General features: G+C 43.1%; 1 protein-coding gene across 17 annotated transcripts in view; it reads left to right on the forward strand.

Moving 5' to 3' along the window:
• Positions 1-20,298, forward strand: part of DLG1 (discs large MAGUK scaffold protein 1) — a 127,281-nt gene that overhangs the window by 692 nt on the left and 106,291 nt on the right. For 16 of the 17 annotated variants that reach the window (XM_072142657.1, XM_072142659.1, XM_072142665.1 and 13 more), the window contains exons 2-3: positions 10,673-10,804; positions 11,654-11,814. In XM_072142657.1, coding sequence (XP_071998758.1) covers positions 10,673-10,804; positions 11,654-11,814 — 293 coding nt within the window. Of the gene's footprint in view, positions 1-10,672; positions 10,805-11,653; positions 11,815-16,494; positions 17,009-20,298 lie in introns of those variants that run through there. The other variant, XM_072142677.1, reaches the window with a different exon arrangement.

Consider the following 20,298-nt stretch of genomic DNA (forward strand, 5'->3'; position numbering starts at 1 on the left):
GTGCATGGGACACCCTGTGATCAGGGAAGGATCTGCTTCCTCCTTTCTTTTCAGTCGGATCATCTGATTGGAGGAAAGTTTTGGTGTTTTGTCTTGATTGTTTTTTTCCTAAGTAGAAGTGAACTGTGACTGTAAGCGCAGGTTTTCTGGTTACACCATCTACTCCTATCCTATGTGGTAACTGATAGTTTTGGCCTTGGTTGGTCAGCAGTGTCTGTGTAGATCCAATGAAATAATATTATCAGCACCTTGTGGTGTTATCCTGCACGTGTAGAAGGCGTAATACTGGCAATCCTGAATATTTCATACTCTAATAGATGCTATCTATATATATATATATATATCTCTCAAGAAACAAGCAGCACATGCAAACAATTCAATATATACTTGGGGTATAGGCTAGGACCTGGGATCTGTCCATTCAATGGATAAAAGCATCAAAAATGGCAGCACTCCAAGATTCAATCCAAACATGAACGTGTACCTTTATATATAAGTGACCACTACAAATAGTAATAGTATATGTAGTAATAATAAATCTTGGGGTGCTGCTATTTTTTGCTGCATGTGTGTAATATATTATTCTCTACTGTATGACAATGACAGCCAGATCTGCAACCCGGATTGTGATAAAAAATAAAAAAAACCCTCTTACAAAAAAAAAATAGATCCTGTGCCTAATGTGATGTATTGTAATGCACATCATGTAATATGTGATGGACAGAATGTGAAAAGTTGCTTAAAAAAACAAAGCTGCATTTATTTAGATTGCGGTTTGAGAGATATGATGATACTTTCTATCTACTTAGTTGAGTAAGGATGTATAACGGGTAAAGGGGCTCCTTCCATAAATGTATGTTTTGTACAGCAATGTTGTATTAATATTACAATTTTTATTGGATACTGTAGAATCAAAATAATATAAAAAGTTAGAAATGGATGTAATTCTACACCATACAAGTAAGATTCACCAGAGCCCTCAATGTTTTATCTTTTAAAGTAACCATATTTATATAATGTCCAATGTGTAAAGTGACTTGAGGCCCTGTAAAACAGATGGCAAATGGCAAGAGTATCAAACAGCTGGGGTCATGCTTGATCTCCTTATGACACCTAAGACCCATATTAATTCTTCCTGGAGTGGAATAGGTGCTACTTGTAGGTCATAGCCATCCATTTTAGTAGAGTTTATTTACAAGAGTTTATATAGTAGATTTTGGGCATAGTGTACAGTTTGTCTGTTTTATAAGGACCATAGTGTCAGGCCTTGTACGTCTGTACAGTATCATAAACTCCCATTCTCATGCAAAGGTGAATTTATGAAAATATGCAGCAATCTTGATTCTAAATTTGGGTTTCTACAACTACAATTTGACTTATCACTTACTGCATAGAAGTTTATTATTGTAGCGGATTTAAAAAGAAAAAAAAAAAAAGCCACACACACACATTGGCACATTTTTTTCAGCTGGGATTGTGTAAATCCTTGTATCTTCTTAGCCTAAGATGGTCAAAGACATAAAACAGGCAATGGCCACGTGCTCGTCCAGCTTGACATGTTTAATTCAATGGAGAGAAGGAGAAGCAGACACTTTGTGCCATCAGATAAATCCTGAGCACTCTCCAGAATTATTGTGCTTAGTGCTGTCTAAAGGGTGTTAGTGTTAATAAATGACAGAGCTATACATGCAATGAACTCTGCTAGTCCTGCTTCTACATCCATGCTTCAGGAGTTCATCTGTGTAATTGATGATCACGGCTCAATCTGCAGGCAGCATGTTATTGAGCAGGAGGAACTGAGCAGATTGTTCATGGTGTCCTATCTGCAAGCAGCATGTCCTACAGCAGGAGGGACTGTGCAGGATGTACATGGTGTCCTATCTGCACGCAGCATGTTTTGGAGCACAAGTGGTATATAGGTTTGGAAATAAAATTCCATAGAATGCGGAATTGATTTATATCTTTGGCCTTTCTATGTTGAGAAGTCATGGGGGCTGTTTTATCAGTGACTGACCATGTGTCTTTATATAGCTTATTATAGAATGAATGTTACTTAGATGGCGTAGATAGTCAATTCTTTGAGGGGCATTCATCATTTATTGTAATGCAGGTCCTGCCCCTTCAGCGGTGCATACAAGCAGCATTCAAATATATGCCAGGTCTTGTCTAGCATAATTTGCATTAACTAATGACTGTTCAGCTGTAGCACATGTGACGGCCCACTGCATAAAGGGGATAATGATCGTACAATTATTTCAGAGAAAACTGGCGTACAAGTAAGAGTACATGTAAAAGACCACCACGGGCATAAGTAATTCCAAGAATTTTTAGCACATGGGATGTGGCCAAGATAACAAAAAAGGAAGGGCAATGTAACAGTGACAACTCTCCCCCTTGTGTTTGATATATACCGGTATATGATAGTCCCTGCACCTCCAGTGCCACCAGATTTATCAAGATGCTTAGTTAGTGGCAGCTACCAAAACTAGTTTTGTTCCAAACCAATGCAAACGGTTACATGGTCTAAGTAGTGCAAAGGCACGGAGCATGATCACCCAGCGGTGGCCCACTCCTCCCCTGGCAACACACCTCCACGTTCCTCTCGGCCTGGAGCTGGCTTCAAGGGGATAATAACCCTGGCGACTCCCAAGGAATTGCGACTATATCAGAGATTAGATGCCAGTTTTCTTGTAAAGGGTGCGTTCACACGTTGCAGTTAAAACTGCATCGCAATCAGCTTCGAGGAGGTTTTAGGTGCAGTTTTGTCAATTTAACAGGTGAAAGACATATGTGGTGCAGGATTCCCCTTCAAAATCAAATTCACTCATTCAGTTCATGTCTTTCACCTGTTTGACAAAACTGCACCTAAAACCACCTCAAAGCTGATTGCGATGCAGTTTTAACTGCAACGTGTGACCGCACCCAAAGAAGCCCTGATAAATGTTCCCCGATGAGCCTCAGGTGTTTTTGAATATGATTTGGATGTAGAATAAGGACTTGGATGGATTTAATTGTTGCATTGCACAGCATCACCTGTGTATTATATGACTGTGCAGAGTGCCTGCACATGAATGTGTACATTCTCAGGCAGCAAACCAGGGTGAGAATGGGAACTGGCTTGAGTTTTGTGGGTTGGGCAGTCAGCTCACATACAGGGCCATGGAAAACATGGCTTTGTACACGAGTCTGTTGAAATGAATTTGTTCATGTGCTATCCATTTAAAGAGAACCTGTCGCCAGCACGGCTATTAAACCCCCAAATGTTGTCAAGGCATGTCCTTCTAATGATTCAGAGCTAAAAAATGCTGAAATATCAACTTGTATTCACAGGCAGGTACCAGTCGGGGGGTTGGCGTTCAGTATATAGCAGTGAAGCGCTCACCCACCCGCCTGGTCGATGCATCATGAAATCCCTGCCTACTGCTCACTAAGCGGATAAGAATTTTGGGACGCTGCGATGATTTTATTTGATTTTGTATCAATTCTAGAAAAAGGGATTGATATGAATATTTTACTCCATTGAGATCTTGGGGGGCAATGATCTGACCTAAGATGGCAGTGCACACACCGGAGCTTTAAAATGTTCAAAGAAAATCTACCATCAAAATCAAGCTTGATGGGGCGTGGCCTGATGCCGGACTGAGAAGGACGTGCGCCGCGGAGCTCCCGGGACCCGACACCCCATCTCCCTCCTAAGGCAGCCATCCCTCACTTGTGCCCGTTCCCCTCCGCCCCGGGGTGCCCCACACACCTGCCACTGTCCTCCGGTGCCGTTTTGGAGGCGGCTACGGACACCGCGCCGCTCCTCCGTGCTCCCCCGCGGCCGACCACGTGACCCGCGCGGCGGCCCGCTCCTAGCCGCCCGGTGCAGCGGTAAACCGATCGCCGGGGACATTTTCCTGCACCTTGCCGCCTGGACATCGCTCCCACCGCCGAGGGCACTGTGACAGCGCTCCAGCCAGCCCTTTATCCTGCTGGAGGCGCCATCCTGTGGACTCCCCTGCGCTGCCTGAGGCCTAGGCGCGCAGGGTTAACCCTGTCACTGCTGGACTGATCCAGGACCAGGTAGGGAAGTAATTCCCCTGCTGCTGCCCACCTCTGCCCTGGGGACCCCAAGCTATACAGCCCAGCACTGAGTCCTCCATATTCCCAGAGATCCCCTGTTCCTGGGTTCTGTTTTATATTAACCCTTGCAGTCCTGCTGCAATACTCCACGTGGGTTTGGACTGTATCTCTGCTAACTACTGGACGCTAGGCTTCCTGATTGTTTATCACTGGCCCCCCCCCTGCCCAGACGCCATGGGTAATCGGAGGAAGACGGCTAAAATGCTCAAAGCAGCGTCCGGGGTGTCTGCACCTCCTTCGGATGATGAATCCGTCCATGGGGATCCTCCATTCCAGTCCCTGGAACCCCTGGATGCGCAGGAATGCTCCACATCACAAGCCGTTCTGGAGCAGATACAGTCAAACGCTGCCAAAAAGTTAGGGAGATTCTCCCGCACACAGCCTTGCTCTCCTCAGGGGTCCCCAAACTCCTCTCCCTCCCTCTTTGAAGGCTCCCAGAGCCCGCCACAGCTTGTAAGCTATGAAGAGGGTGCTGATCCGTCTGACGCGGCCACGGAGTTGGATCGGAAATTTGCAGAGGTGCTGGCGGCCATTAACGGATGCCAATCCAAACTGGTCACCAAGGTGGATGAGCTGCGACAGGACTTTGTTCTATTACGACATGATGTCCACAAAGCCAAAGAGCGAATCACCGAAACTGAACGCAGAATATCTGAGGTGGAGGACGTCCAGAGGCCTATGCCGACACAGATCAGAGAGCTTCAGCGCCAAATGTCTGCATCCATCGACAGAGCTGATGACCTCGAAAACCGCCTGCGACGGAACAACGTCAGAGTGGTTGGTCTCCCCGAAAAAGTGGAAGGGTCTGACCCTGTATCCTTTTTTGAAAAGTGGCTCAAAAATATGCTTCCTGCAGATACCTTCTCCCCGTTCTTCACAGTGGAAAGGGCCCATCGCGTGCCATCCCGCCCTGGCCCCCCAGGGGGCAATCCGAGACCCTTCCTGGCCCGGCTGCTGCACTTTAGGGACAGGGACTCTATCCTCAGGGCTGTCCGTACCAAGGGAGAAATTCTCTATGCCAACAGCAGAGTGTCCTTCTACCCTGATTTCTCTGCATCCGTCAGGAAACAGCGAGCACAATTCACCGAGGTCCGTGCCCGTCTCCGTGACAAGGGGTATAAATACTCCATGATGTACCCTTCCAAGCTCCGAATTGTGGACGGCCAGAAGACTCGTTTCTTCACCTGCCCAACCGAAGCACTTCACTGGGCTGACGCAGCCCCTCGGGCCCCTGCTGGAAGGCTCGCACCTCCTGAGTGACTGGACTCACATATCCTTTTATCTGATGTGCTATGACAATGCTGGACTTAGTCCTGAATAGTTATCTAGGGGTCCCAAATCACTGTTACAGTTTTCTAATATTTGTTTACACATTACGTGCCTCACAAATGTACCCTGTGATTGATTTGTGTTCTCTGTTTGGTCATATCGACCAGTGCGCCACATATGGCACTTCATTCTTTCCCTATTCCCCCCCCTCCTCCTCTCCCCTCCCCCTTCCCCCTCCCCTCCCCCTTCCCCCATCCCCTATCTCCTCTTTGGTTTTCTCTAAATATGGCTGCCTAATAACCTCCTGATCATATATACATTAAGGGTTGAAGGTCCCGGGACAAATGGTGTAGGTTTGTCTTGAGTTAGGGACCACTGTTCTACTCTTTGATTGTTATTGGGTATAGGTCTACACTACTGCTGTTAGGGTGTTAGACAGGGGGTTTGTATTCTTGGGATTGTTAGTTCAGTTCTGTTATATTTGTTATGCTCACTGTTGTCTGTCTGTCTATGTCTTTGTGGTATGAAAGGATGAATGCTTGGTTGCTCACGTCTCCTTCCCCACACCCCTTTCCCTTCCGCTAAGATGTCTTCACTTAAGGTAATGAGCTGGAATGTGAGGGGACTTAATTCTAAATTCAAGAGGGCTCTGATGTTAGATGTCATTAAGCGTCAAGCCCCTCACATTGTATGTATCCAAGAGACACACCTTACGGGTCAGAAGGTCCTCTCCCTGAAGCGGGCCTGGGTGGCTAGAGGTTACCATTCCTCCTACTCTGTCTACGCTAGGGGAGTATCCATACTCATATCCAAAGCGCTTCCCATAGAGGTCATACAGGTAGCGCCGGATCACTTTGGCCGTTATGTGATCGTACATTGTGCCTTGTGGGGCTTTACCTTTACTATAGCGTCTATTTATGTCCCCCCTCCCTTTGATCCAGCTGTATTGCACCTAATATCCAGTAAGCTGGCTGCTATGCCTCCCAGTCCGATACTCTGCATTGGTGACTTCAATGCAGTCCCTAATCCCTCCTTAGATCGTACAAGTGGTCTGGACACAGGCTCGGTCCGTCTGAACGAGTGGCTCACTTCTCTAGACCTCGCCGATGTTTGGCGTAGTAAACACCCTCAAGAGAGAGAATATTCATTCTATTCCTCTGTGCACAGGAGCTTCTCTCGGATTGATCTGGCCTTTGTCTCCCCTGATATGTTGCCGCACGTTGACCAGGTATCCTATTGCCCACGCAGTGCATCAGACCACTCCGCCTTGCTCATTAGTCTCCTTATAGGCCCCCCCAGCGACTCCCGCGTATGGCGCCTGCACCCGGCCTGGCTCCAATCCCCAGCGGTCCTGAGTACTGTCAGGGCTGCGCACAGCGAGTTCTGGGATGTACACTCAACCCATCCTGATCCTCTCCTAGTCTGGGACTCGTACAAGTCCTCGGTGCGGGGAGCATTCATGTCAGGTGTAGCTGGCCATAGAAAGTCTCTAAACGCGCAGGAGGAGAGGCTGACCGCTGCACTGGTAAATGCAGAAAAGGAGTATCTAGAGAAACCTACTCCGGGGAATAAAAAGACTTGGGCTCAGGCGCAGAGGAACCATCTAGCTGTAGTGAAGGAGCGCACCAGTAAGCGCCTGCTAGCCAGGGAAGCGTCCATCTTTGAATTCGGAGATAAAAATGGGAAGCTGCTTGCGTATTTATCGCGGGCTGAACGTCCTTGTGCTTCCGTTCCCTCTATCCTTAACAGTAGTGGAACCCTGATCACAGAACCCCGGGCCATAAACATGGTATTTCATGAATTCTATTCCTCTCTTTACAGCTCCAGATTGTCCGCCTCTTCCGTCGAGATTTCCAGATTCCTTGACAGTCTTCCACTTTGGAGACTCACATCGGCACAGTCATCGGAGCTTGATGCTCCGCTCTCGGCGGAGGAGGTGGAACTGGCCATCCAATCGTTGCCCCTCGGTAAGACACCTGGACTTGATGGGCTGGGAGGTGAGTGGTATAGGGATAACTGTGAGACCCTGGTCCCTCATCTACTTAGCCTGTACTCCGATGCGCTCGACAGTGGTTCCCTCCCTGACTCCATGCGAGAGGCCCTTATTGTAGTTCTTCCTAAGCCTGGCAAGGATCCCCTGCTTCCCGACTCGTACCGCCCAATTTCCCTCCTAAACTCAGATGTTAAAATCCTAGCAAAAATTCTGGCAACAAGGCTTAATAAAGTGATATTATCCTTGGTTCACCCGGACCAGACAGGCTTTATGCCTGGGAGGGGAACTGACATAAATATACAAAGACTACACCTGAATATAGCAGAGGCAGAGCGGTCTCCAGACCCTGGGTTTATCTTATCCTTAGACAATTGTAAGGCGTTTGACTCTGTGGAATGGGCATATCTGTGGACCCTTTTGCCTAGAATGGGTCTTGGCCCTCGATTTACAGCATTAGTTAAACTACTGTATAATGATCCCAAGGCTAGGGTACGGACCAACCTTAACATCTCACCTACTCTCCCTATGGCCAGGGGCACTAGGCAGGGCTGCCCGCTATCTCCCCTCCTCTTCGCACTTGCCATTGAGCCCCTTGCTGTGGCGATCCGTCACTCTGATAGCATTAAGGGTATTACTAGAGGTCCTATCATTGAAAAGGTATCTCTCTACGCTGATGATACACTTGTATACCTTGGAGACGTGGGCCCCTCTCTGGAATCCCTTCTGTCCCTGATAGAACGCTACGGGGGGTTCTCAGGTCTCCGGGTTAACTGGGACAAATCGGTCCTTTTCCCCTTATCTGATGTAGGGGTACACTCCCTCCCCGTCCCAGTCCAGGTGGTGTCCACCTTTAAATATCTGGGAGTTCAGGTGTCACGCAGGGTCCAGGCATATACGGAGTTAAACATTACACCCTTGATAACTGCAACGGAATCACGCCTAAAAGCCTGGTCCACTCTCCCCCTGTCTTTGTACGGGCGTATTAACATATTTAAAATGATTTTTCTCCCAAAATTTCTATACCTTTTCCATGCCTGTCCTATGCTCCTTCCTAAGAGTTTGTTTAAACGCTTAGACGGCATTCTCAGGTCCTTTTACTGGCAGAGTAGTGCCCCGCGGTTCAGTTTAGCGCTGCTTCAGGCTCCCAAGTCTAGGGGTGGACTGGCTGCCCCGGATCTGTATCTTTATTACCTGGCTTCCCAGCTTGTATATGCCCAGTGGTGGATAGATATAGACATGGGTAATGCAGCTACTGCACTGGCTGGTGCCCTGGTAGGTTCCTACGAGGCCCTTACAAACCTGCTGTACAGGTATAAGTCCCCATCTGATACCCCACTTCCCCTACGTACGGTAGCGGTGTGCTGGCGTAGGGCACAATCCCTGGTAGAACCGAGCAGCTCTCCCCCTCTCTCGCCTAGGACTCCATTGTGGCTCAATCCATGGCTCTCTCACTTCCTCTCCCTCCCGGGCTGGACAATGTGGGGGGCAGCGGGGGTGAAATTTGTAGGCCAGCTCTTATCCCCGGTAGCAGAGTTACTCAGCTTTAACGAGATAAGGGAGAGACATACTGTACCCAATACGGCTAGCTTCCATTACACGCAACTGCGGCACGCATTCAAAGCCCAATTCGGCTCCTTCAGCCTGACAGTGAAATTCTCCAAACTAGAGACTCTGATGAGTACCCCGGACCTCCCTAAGCCACTCACTCAGTGCTATGCTCTCCTACAAGAGCAAAAGTCCAGACCGTTTGATAGAGCCTGTGAACGCTGGAGACAGGATATCCCTGACCTGTCAGATGATGACTGGAGGGAGGTCGAACTGTCCTACTTCACATCTGTAGTGAGTGCGAGGGACTTCCTGATCCAATCTAAATTCCTCCATCGAGTATACTTCACCCCTGCTAGACTATTCCGCATGGGAGCAATGCCCAATGATCTTTGCTTTCGCTGTCAGGCTGAAGTCGGATCCTTCCTGCATTGTGTCTGGTCCTGCCCTAGGGTCCATGTCTTCTGGTCCGAAGTGCTGGAATTCCTAAATATACACTTTGATTTCCCACGCTTGATGTCTCCCTCTGTGTGTCTCCTCGGCATCATAAATGAAGTTGTCAATGGCCACTATGACAAAATTTTCTTTAGGTTTGTCTTATACTACGCCCGAAAAGTGGTGGTGATGACCTGGAAGGACCAGGAGCCCCCTCCATTAAAAAGATGGATACTACTTATTAACAGCGTCATTCCCCACTACCGGTCCCTGTATACCAACAGGAAGTGTCCCCAGAAGTTTGATCGCATCTGGTCCAGATGGTGCGCGACTCCCCATACAGCCTTATAATCACATGTGACATATACTCCTCTCCATGATGAAGGAGACTGAGCGTGCTGGTATGTGTGTGTGTGTGTGTGTGACTGATTGTCTATGTGTCAATAGTTGTTTGTGTTGTATCAAGATGTCTGGCTGCAGTATCCTGCTGTTATCTATTGTGTAATATCCCTCAGGTAGTTTTGTAACACAGCAAGAACCTGATTGTTACCATGGCTGTTGTATAATAATCCTGTAATGGGGGGAAGGAAATATGTGGCAGACAATCTTGTTTTCTGGTTTTGTTTATTGTAATTGTATAAAATTTCAAAAATTGCAAAAATAAATACTTTTAAAAAAAAAAAAATCAAGCTTGATGCTAATGAATTTTAATGAGCAGGGTAGTTCTGCTCCCATCCCCTTGTGCATTTTTTGCTGCTGCTAGATTACACAGGCAGGGGTAGCAGGTAACATCAAAATAACCCCTATCAAGCTTTTGATGTTTCTGGGGCCTTCCTACTCTTTTGAGCGGAGATATTTGACTAGATAGTGATGTATTCCTGCAGTTAAAGATTTTTCGGTTGTTATATTTGTAGCAGGAAACATATTGTGTTTTATGTGCAGCACAGAGGGTCTTCAGAAACACCCACCAGAGCCCTTCATTAGTTTAATTTAAAAAGTTTGTTTTAGGAAGAAGGCCATGGATAACAAATGTAAAAAGTTTGTTAGTCACAGTTCCTGTGTCCATGAGTGCCCGTGGTTTATCCATGCTTAATTTTAATGGTAGATTTCCTTTAACATCTGATAGTGGGTGTTTACTGCATTAGTGTATGTATGAAGATGGCTCAGCATGTGGATGTTCTTCATGCACACCCTGCCTCACCATGATGTTCCTTAAAAGAGGATGTTATGATTTACCTGATTTTTAGAGAGACAAAAATCCTTTTCTAACTGTAATTTAATATACCTCTTTCTGCTTTTGTGTAGATACTCAGCGCGCACTGGACCTTTTGGAGGAATATCGCACCAAGCTGAACCAAACTGAGGATAAACAACTTAGAAAGTCTATTGAGCGGGTCATCAATATCTTTCAGAGCAACCTTTTCCAAGCTTTAATAGGTTGGTCCACAAGAGTTGTGCCTCATTACAAGCTCCCTGTTCTGTTATATTAGAGAGATATCCGCCTTATGGCAGTATGATTACATAGGTAACCATTACTTATACCCATACACTTTTAAAAATTCGCTACTGTCCCAGGGTAAGTCATAAATCTCTGAAGACCAAAAAAACAGAATACACCTCATTCATAATGGATTGCTTGTGTTCCTACAGTCATCTTTGTGGGACAGACAGTCTCATAGTGTATTCTTTCTCATGGAAGTGCCTTCGAAATGGCTAGTGATGTGCTACAAACCCTTTTTGGTTGCTTGAACAATTGCTACTATTTTCCAATTGGGCTTAAACACGTGTGATCTGGGATTTGAGTCTTCTTATAACCATAATCATTATGTCTCCTTCAATAAAACTTAAATGTGTGGTCTCTTTCCAATTTTAAGGACAAGTACCCCTATGTACATAGTTTTCTATTCAAGCTACTGAAATTGAGTACACTATTGCATGTTTCTCTTTTTCTGTTTCTTCTTTTGTGGTGGATAGTAAATCTAGCATGTGAAACCACTTTTCTGATGAGTTTGCAAATATGTAAGATCCATCTTGTACAACTTACATGATTTAACTCTAAGGGTTATTGGACACGGGACGTTTTGAACGCGATTTTGCCCCTTTTTAAGCAATCTGTTTTTGAAAAACGCATGTGGTTTTGAACAGTTTGAATTAAGATAATTGGTCAAACCTGTCAAAAATGGACTGCCTAAAAAGGGGCCAAAAACCACGTGTGACATCACCCTAAGGGTCATAATTGTTCTTCCGAAGTTTGTCCTGACATGAATTATTTGATATTATTTTCAGATATTCAAGAATTCTATGAAGTGACCTTACTTGATAATCCAAAATGTACTGAAAACATCAAGGCGCCAGAACCAGTATTGCCTGTGAATGCATGGGATTTGTCCAGTCTTCCCAGCTCTACTGTAACATCAGAAACCTTCCCAAGTAGTCAGAGTACAGAGGTATTTATGGCACTTTCATTATATTGGTTAAATTCTTTCCAGTTTGGTCAGATTCCTACTTGGTGACCTTTCTAGTTTCCCCCCTGCCCCCATGTGAAGACTTTCTCATTATTATTTCAATGGTAATGTTCTGAGTTTGGACTGGAGTCATTTAAGATGTTGCCCTTGGTCCAAATTAAATCTGGACACACCATGATGTGCGACAACAATTCTAGCCAATGGGTCAATATGCATTGTTACATACATGCATCGCATTGCTGCATTACTGTGGAACAGTCTGTGTGTAACTCCGCAAACATGTAAATCAGCAATATTTGAAATGGTACTGCAACCACTGTTGTCATTACTAGAGCAGTCTGCTGTATCCCAGGACCATCCATCTAATGGTAGAAAGCCCAGGGAAGGTTGAGTACCTGATATGTTAATTGGACTTTTTTACGTTCTTATTGGTGGTCCTGGGCAAGATCAGACAGCTTGGCAATGCCCACCTGACAGTAGTTTTTTTTTTTTTGTCAATATTAGAGCCCCTAATACTATTTAAAAACAAAAAAAACCTTTTAATTACTGATGGTCTTGTGGACTCCTCGCTCTGAAAGATGAGAACCGTTTTAGTGGTATTGGGGATGGGGGGGGGTGTACTGTGTAATTGGTGTGTGTGCCCTATGACCTAACTTTTTTGTTCGCTCGTTTTTTTTTTTTTTTTTTGGTTTTTGGTTTTTTCATTTTTTTTAAGCTTTGAGAAAATGGACCGTTGTATATCTGTTTTTCACCATCTCAGAAAGTTAGTTCTGTTACTCTGATATCTACAACATCTGGATAATGGAGACTTTTGTTCTGGTGGTTACATGACACATAACTTGCTCTTGTGAAGGTCTTCTGTTATGAGTTTCTTGTGAGAAGCAGGGAAGTAATTAAATTGTATAGTTGTGCTCAGTAGTTTTACTTTTGCAATAGGTGTTTTAATTGCAATTTCATTAACACGCCAACTGATCTAAAATTTACACTTGAATGCAGTAGGTGCTATCAAAGTACATACAATGTTAATTGGTTCTGTTCCCTTTAGCAGTGAATTTGCTTATTGCTATCCTGTGAAAATGGAAAAAAGTGTAAAATTACAACTGCTGATGGATGGTTACATTGTAAAGCAGAACGAGCAAATGGTTAGTCATGGTATTTGGAAATTTAAAATATTAATAGTGGTCCCTTAGAGTAGGTTGTGATCGAATGATGGAGGGCTGCCACTCTAGTCAGCACCACTTATGTTGTGCGACGACAAAAGTAAAGTTCATTTTAAAAAAAAAAATTCAAATTACCTATTTAAATGTTTGTGTGTATATATATGTATAATATATATAAGCCATTCGTGAAAAATGAGAGATCAGATAAGGGATGGCAAATGCTTACTCTAACACCCCCCCCCCCTCCAAATGCTTACTCTAAACCCTACACAAAGTCTGTAGCATGTTATCGGTAGAAGTCTCCCCTAATAGAAAACGGAAGCAATACAGCTTGGTTCTTCTCTTAAAATGCAGTTGAAGCGGCATCAGTGTGCAGTATACATGTTCAAACTGCCTTGAATTGTGCAGCTTGTGACTTTTATTCTATTAAACTTGGAAGCAAAAAGAATTTCAACTGGTGACCGTTTTAGTTTGAGGGGCACGAGAGGGATTGAGAACGGCCCCAGACAGGCCTAATGCAGAGTTTGCTGTGCATTCATGGCCACAGCCCAATCAAGGCTAAGGGAGAGAAGAAAATAGTGGAGAGCATAGCCTTGTCTATTTTCAATGCCCCCATGTAACAGAATGAAAGGTACTGCAAAGTCTTTATTTAAGGGGAACCCATCACCAGCTTCAGGGGGAGTGTCACTTCAGATACCGCTCTATTTGGCTCTGTAGTACCTGGACCCATGCATTTCTTGGAATACTAAAGATGTGATCTAAGAGATGAGGACTCTCACCTGATTCTGTGAGTTACAGTACCAGAGAAACAGGCAGTTAAATATGTAGATGAAAATATGAGCTACAGCTAAATATCCAGTTCTTGCCGTGGTGCTGTGTACCATAGAACCAAAGATATGGGTGTCTTAAGTGACTCACCCCGCCCACCTCCAGCCTCTCAAAGTGACGCATCACAGGCAAAATATAACTCTTCCATGACTTGAGGTGATTTTTGTTTCATAGCTAAACACTTTAAATTTCACACAATAGACAATGCTAATGTGGGAACCAGTAGGGTAATGGAATATAATTTGGTCAGTAAGTTCATTGAAGTTGGGTTGGGGAAATTGGTTATTCTGTAGATCCAAAAATTAGCTGGTGTTTCCCATCTCTTTTGGGTACCATTAAGATGTTATTTAAAAAAAACACAGCTATTGTCTTATTAGGCTCTGTTTGCGCCATGTTTAATAACAGATTACCGTAGTTTTAGGGCTTCCCTGAAAGGTGTCTAAGTGATTCACTGTTCTGTTATTCATGCGACACAAATTTCTGCACTGAAGGAGGCTTTCCAGTGCTCAGTCGGACCCTGCGCCAGATTATACACTTAAAGAGCTCTTTGGCGGCTTGTTTTTTGCATAACAAGTTGAACTTCATAGTGACAGTTTATTTATTATTCCATGTCATGTTCTGGGAAGTGGGAAAAAAATTCCAAATGCAGTGAAATTGGTGAAAAACCGCATATGCGCTGTTTTCTTGTGGGCTTGGGTTTTACGAGTTTCACTGTGCACCCCAAATGACATGTATGCTTTATTCTTTGGGTCGGTGTGATCAATGGGATAACAAATTTGTACTGGTTTTCATAAATTTATAAAAATTAAAAACTTTTTTTTTTTTTGCCATATTCTGGGGCCTATTACTTTTTCATACTGCGGTTTACGGAGCTGTGGGTGATGTAATTTTTTGCGACTTTGGATGACTTTTTCAATGTTCTATTTTTAAGACTGTGGGACCTTCTGATCACTTTTTATAAAAAATGTTACATTTTTCAAAATGGTAAAAAAATACCATTTTTGACTTTAGTGCTTTTTTCCATTACTGGGTGTGAGGAATTGCTCTAGTAGATGTTTTGTAGCAGTGCAGGAAGCAGGGACACATGCAGAGCTAAAGTCCAAAATCGTGTTTTATTCACACTTCTTCACCAAAACATAAATTCAGTCTTGACACATACCAAATAAACCCTATCCGGCTGCGCATTGCCTAATACAACTATAACTCCTACTGTAAATATACATGTGCCAGGCACACAGTCTTGGCCCGCAGTATATCAGGACGCACTCAGTTACCTTTGCTGTGTGAACACGGTCCAGCCTTCAGCTCTCCAGGTAGTGCGTCTTCTACTGCTTCTGGCCTGCAGTTTAAATCCGGCTCTAACGAGTCCTGTGACCCGCACCTGTGGGCTATACAGAAACCCAGGACCGAAGCCCGGATGGAGTAGGAGTCCCACTACCAGCCTACCCCTACTCCATAATAAGCAGGCCCAGTACGGACATTACAAAGGCGTCTATGCTAGCTAGGCCAACATAGACTAATAGACTACTCCTTATCACATGTCTGCATTAACCCTTGGGTTACTGCAGAAAAATCCAGGGCTTTTACCACATACATTTTTATCTGCCTGTAGGACAGGTAGCGGTTCTCCCACACAACACCTCTCACTTTCTCACTTGTTGTTAAATGCAGTGGAAAAACTTTATATTTTGATCGGGCATTTTTGGACGTGGCAATACCTAATGTGTTTGATTTTTTTACTGTTTATTTTTATGACTTCTAGGGAAAGGGTTTTTTTTTTTTTAATTTAATTTTTTAAGCTTTTAATTTTTTACAATTTTTCAGACCTCTTAGGATACTTTAACCCTAGGTTGTCTGATCGCACCATAAACTCCGTACTACAGTATGGCAGTATATGGGGATTTTTCTCCTCAATCATTACAATGTGCGAATCACACATTGTAATCAATGGGTTATAACGAGACAAGGAAGACCCGAAGCTGTCATGGCAACGGACCGCTGCTCCCCGATGACGTCATGGGGAGCGGCGATCTTCACCAAGATGGCTGCTCCTAGGCACCGCCATCTTTTTGAAGCCGCCGGAAGCGATGCTAGCACCGATCGCAGGTGTTACTGGAAAATCTTTGCTGCAATATTCAGCAAAGGCTTACCGGCTATGGAGAGGGCTTAAAACGTGAGCCCTCTCCATGCGCCCGCAGCTGACCCGTGAAGTGTTATTACGTCATGGGTCGTTAAAGGGTTAAAGAGGCTAGTTATCGCTCCTCGAACCCCTCCTAAGGTATGAGTAAGGGCTAAGGCTATAGTTCGAAATGTGCTACCGCAGCGCTTTTTTTGTTTAGTGTGTTGTTTAGTGTGTGTCCGTGTTATCTGCTACAAACATTGTTTTTATGAAGACTTATGAAATTTAGCGTTTTAAACAGTATTTTGTCTGCTTGAAATGCTGGAACCTGCTCTAATTTGTTTTGATCTATAATTGACTTTTTATTTTTGGAGCTTATGGGTCTCTCTGGATCTGGAATGGATCCTTGTATACATCAGGCAATTGGTGAGCTATGTCTATTTCATCTCCATGTGAACTGCTCTGTGACTTGAAGTACTACCGACTCCCCCTCCTCAGGAGTTGCATATGGAATATTCCATTCATTCTGGCCAAGAAAGTCATTGATCTTCAGGCTGCAGAAGCAGGGATGGTCTGATACCGATCTTTTTATATTCAGGAGTAGTTTTCTCTGTGTCTTTTACATGGACAGGAAGGCGTTCACCTTTTTCCTGAAGATGCATTATTTATCAGGACGTGGCAGATCACAGCTTATTTTCTGTGGTGTTTCAGCATGTGACTCACTATGAACATCATGTCTTTAATTTTGTGAAGGAGGAATTAATGAAGCAGCTTTTAAGTGCAGTGGAATAAACCCTGGAATACAACTTTCTGAGATCTTTACAAGCTGCTTATACATACACATCTGAAAAATAGATGAGCTTTACAAATCGGGCACTATCCGGCTCCTGTGCTGTTCCTGGAGCTATCCTACTTCCCTTAGTGGACAGCTGCAGCTGCTTTCTGCTGTTGTGACTCTTGCTGGTCATGCAGTATCTATATAATGTTTATTTCATTTTGCCTACTTAATTAGTAAGAATGTGGTGAATATGTGTGAACGATGGACTGCCTGTGCATTGTGACTACCAAGGTAAGCCAAGAAGCGTTTGTGTGGTCAGTGTTCATATTTATGCTCTATTATTTCCTGGCTATGTATGTATCTTACATAGTTTTATAATATTGACATGACTGGATAAAGCTTATTTTTAAGTGATGTGTAATTCACTGAGAACTATTAAATAGTGATTTGTCTGTTTGTAAATGCTTGCAGCATTTTTGTGTATGTTTTTGTTTTTTTATATATTTAGGGGTCTTTTTCAGATTTTTATTGTTAGTTAAATGACTTTACTTGCATTTGTCTTGAAGTGAGCTCTGGTAATTATCTCCCTTTACACCTCCTTGCCATTAGTTTGGCTCCCCCTTGTGACACTGTTATGTTGGTATGACAGATTGAATGGGTCACCTTATGAACACTTTGTAAAAGGGTAATTGTGAAGAATTGGACAATGAGGAGACTGCTGATTAAGAGAAGGTTTCTCTGCAATGTTCCCTCTTAGACTTGATGACTAATTTATATATGTAGAACTTTATGTAGGCAGTCTGCATTGTAAGAAAATTGTAACAATTCTGGTATAGGCAGAAAACTACTGTTGTATATGGGAAGATTTTGTTGCTGCTGCTTTTTCTGCCAACATTAGAAGCAAATCCAAAAAGAGAACTCTACGCAAAGAACTTCTGAAAATCTCTGTAAAAATTATACATGAACCTTGATGTCTTTATTATATCATGCCTGTTTTTTTTTTTTTTGTTTGTTTTTTATTCAAATGAAATGTATTAGCACCGTAATGTGACTGCAATTAACTTTTAGGCATTGACAACCTAGGGACTACAGAGAGACTCATCATGAACTGTAAATGATTCTGTTTAACACTTTGCATTCTGCTGTCACATGTTGTTTTGACATTTTTTTTTCTCCACTACTAAGCAGTCTGTATGTTGGTGCTTTTATCAGACGGTTAAATTCCTGTAAAACTAGTTCTATACCTAAAGGAGTTTTAGGTCAATGGCTATCTACTGTATCCTTATATAAAATGTATACTCTGATTTACAGTTGTCCATTACAATGGGTAAAGGGTAATGCACCTACCCTATTTTTGCTTGGGCAGCATTGGATCAAGCTTGTTAATCTAACCTAGCTGGCACTACGTGTTCCTCACAGATTTTACCAGAAACAACTTTTATCTCAAAATATATATTTTGGTGATTTGGTCAATACAAATCTGTGTATATTTCTCTTTACTGAATTGGAAGTATTTAATCTTAGTTACAGGTTATCACAGGCTGCTCCTACATTAGGTAACATGGGTGCTTATTTTGCTCCTACATTACAAACTCAAAAATCCAAAACTCTTGTGGTCGCAGCAACTGTAAGGTTGGCTTTACGCACCCAAAATGTTTACATCAAAGCATACACAAAAAGAAAGCCAGAATTCCATAGATATATTTATGCAAAGAATATTAAATTTTATTTATTAGAAATAATTGTTTCAAATGCAATTGGACAAGGCTTGTATAGAAATGTCAGCCATGCTGGAAAGGACAACAAAGGATTACAATGGTGACACCAGTAGTATGCACAATTATTGTAGGTGCCAGGTATAATACATGAATACAGATAAATAAATCACTGATTGCACATGATAATAAACACAATGGTACATAGTAACCTTTAATGTAATAGGTACCTGGCACAGAGTTCACACGTCCACCCAGAAGACTGACACCCTGACGCGCGTTTCGGCATGCTGCCCTTTGACAAAGGCAGCACGTCGAGTGTCAGTATCCTGGGTGGACGTGTGAACTCTGTGCCAGGTACCTATTACATTAAAGGTTACTATGTACCATTATGTTTATTATCATGTGCAATCCGTGATTTATCTGTATTCATGTATTTTACCTGGCACCTACAATAATTGTACATACTACTGGTGTCACCATTGTAATCCCTTTATATAACATGTCCCCCAGAAGTTTTATGTTGTCTTTTCCAGCATGGCTGACTTATAAGTCCAGGGACTTATCCGGCAGAGCAGCTCTACAGCGAACAGGGCCTGGCATAGAATTGCTTCATAACCTGACAGTTCGCTAGTAAATGCAATTATTTCAGAACAAATTTTTGGTGGAGAGGTTCTGAGCAATCTCCCTCATTTATTCTATATATTCTGTGTCCAGTGGCAGGATGTCTGGATATTGTAGTCTTTCCCCAAACCTAAGTTTAAAGGATGGTATAAATAAAAAAAATAAAAAAAAAAAAAAAAGCTCTTCCAGGATTACAGGAACGGGTATCTGATTACCATTTAGGACAACTAACATGAATGTGTCTATGCTTTGGTATTGCATACCATAGGTTAACTTGATGGATTGGTGTATATATATTGGTGTTCTTTTCCGTCATTCTATTCTGCTGTGTAACATTATAACACACAGCCCTTTGATAAAATTAGCTTTTTACACTTTGCAGTTAGCACACTCATAGGCTACACTGTTGATATTTTTTTATTGTATCATATTGCTTATTCCTGTGGTTACTTTTTGTGGCTTACACTTTTTGGTATTCCCTTCCGTTCCCATAGATTCTAATATAGCACATGTGTATAAAAATTCATGTTTGTGTACTACCCCTTCATAAATTGTGATAATACAGATTGTTTGTTAAAGTCTTTGACAGTTTCTATGCTCCTACTGATCCATACATGGTTAAGCCCACTTTCTGTACTAAATTTAACTTGCAATCCTCCCAGTTAGTACATGTTGATTTTCATATATGTGGCTCTGCTGCCCTCTACAGGATAACAAGGCATTTACGGTACTTCTAATAAAGTCTTACTTTCTAGTGTACTGCTGGTCAAAAACTGTTGCACTCTCGCCCTGTGACTGAGCAAAGGAGTTCTCAAGAAATAGATTGTTTGACATGTGGGTTTCAAATCTGGGACCCACACCTATCTTTGTAATGAAGTGGTTAAAACAATTATTGCAGTTTCCCAAATACACACTTTCAGTGGAGGTTGAATTTTATGTATTTGGTTATCAGGGACTCCCATATAAACAATTTCCATTTACTTATATGGCAGTTCTGCATACAGCATAGCCCTGAGCCCCCCACTAACAGTCCAATCAGTAGGTGCAGAAGCTTCTGTGATGGTTAGCTTTTGGGGAAATCCACCCACTTTATTCTATTATACCACACCAGCTTCTATATTATTTAATCTGCTGCATTGTAAACCCCTTTGTGGCAGAGGGTCAATTTTTGCATTTCTGTTTTGGTAAAGCTTTACATATAAGTGTGTGTGTGTGTGTGTGTTTTCCATGACACGTGTTAAT

The sequence above is a fragment of the Engystomops pustulosus genome, chromosome 3, assembly GCF_040894005.1.
Source record: "Engystomops pustulosus chromosome 3, aEngPut4.maternal, whole genome shotgun sequence".
NCBI lineage: Eukaryota > Metazoa > Chordata > Amphibia > Anura > Leptodactylidae > Engystomops > Engystomops pustulosus.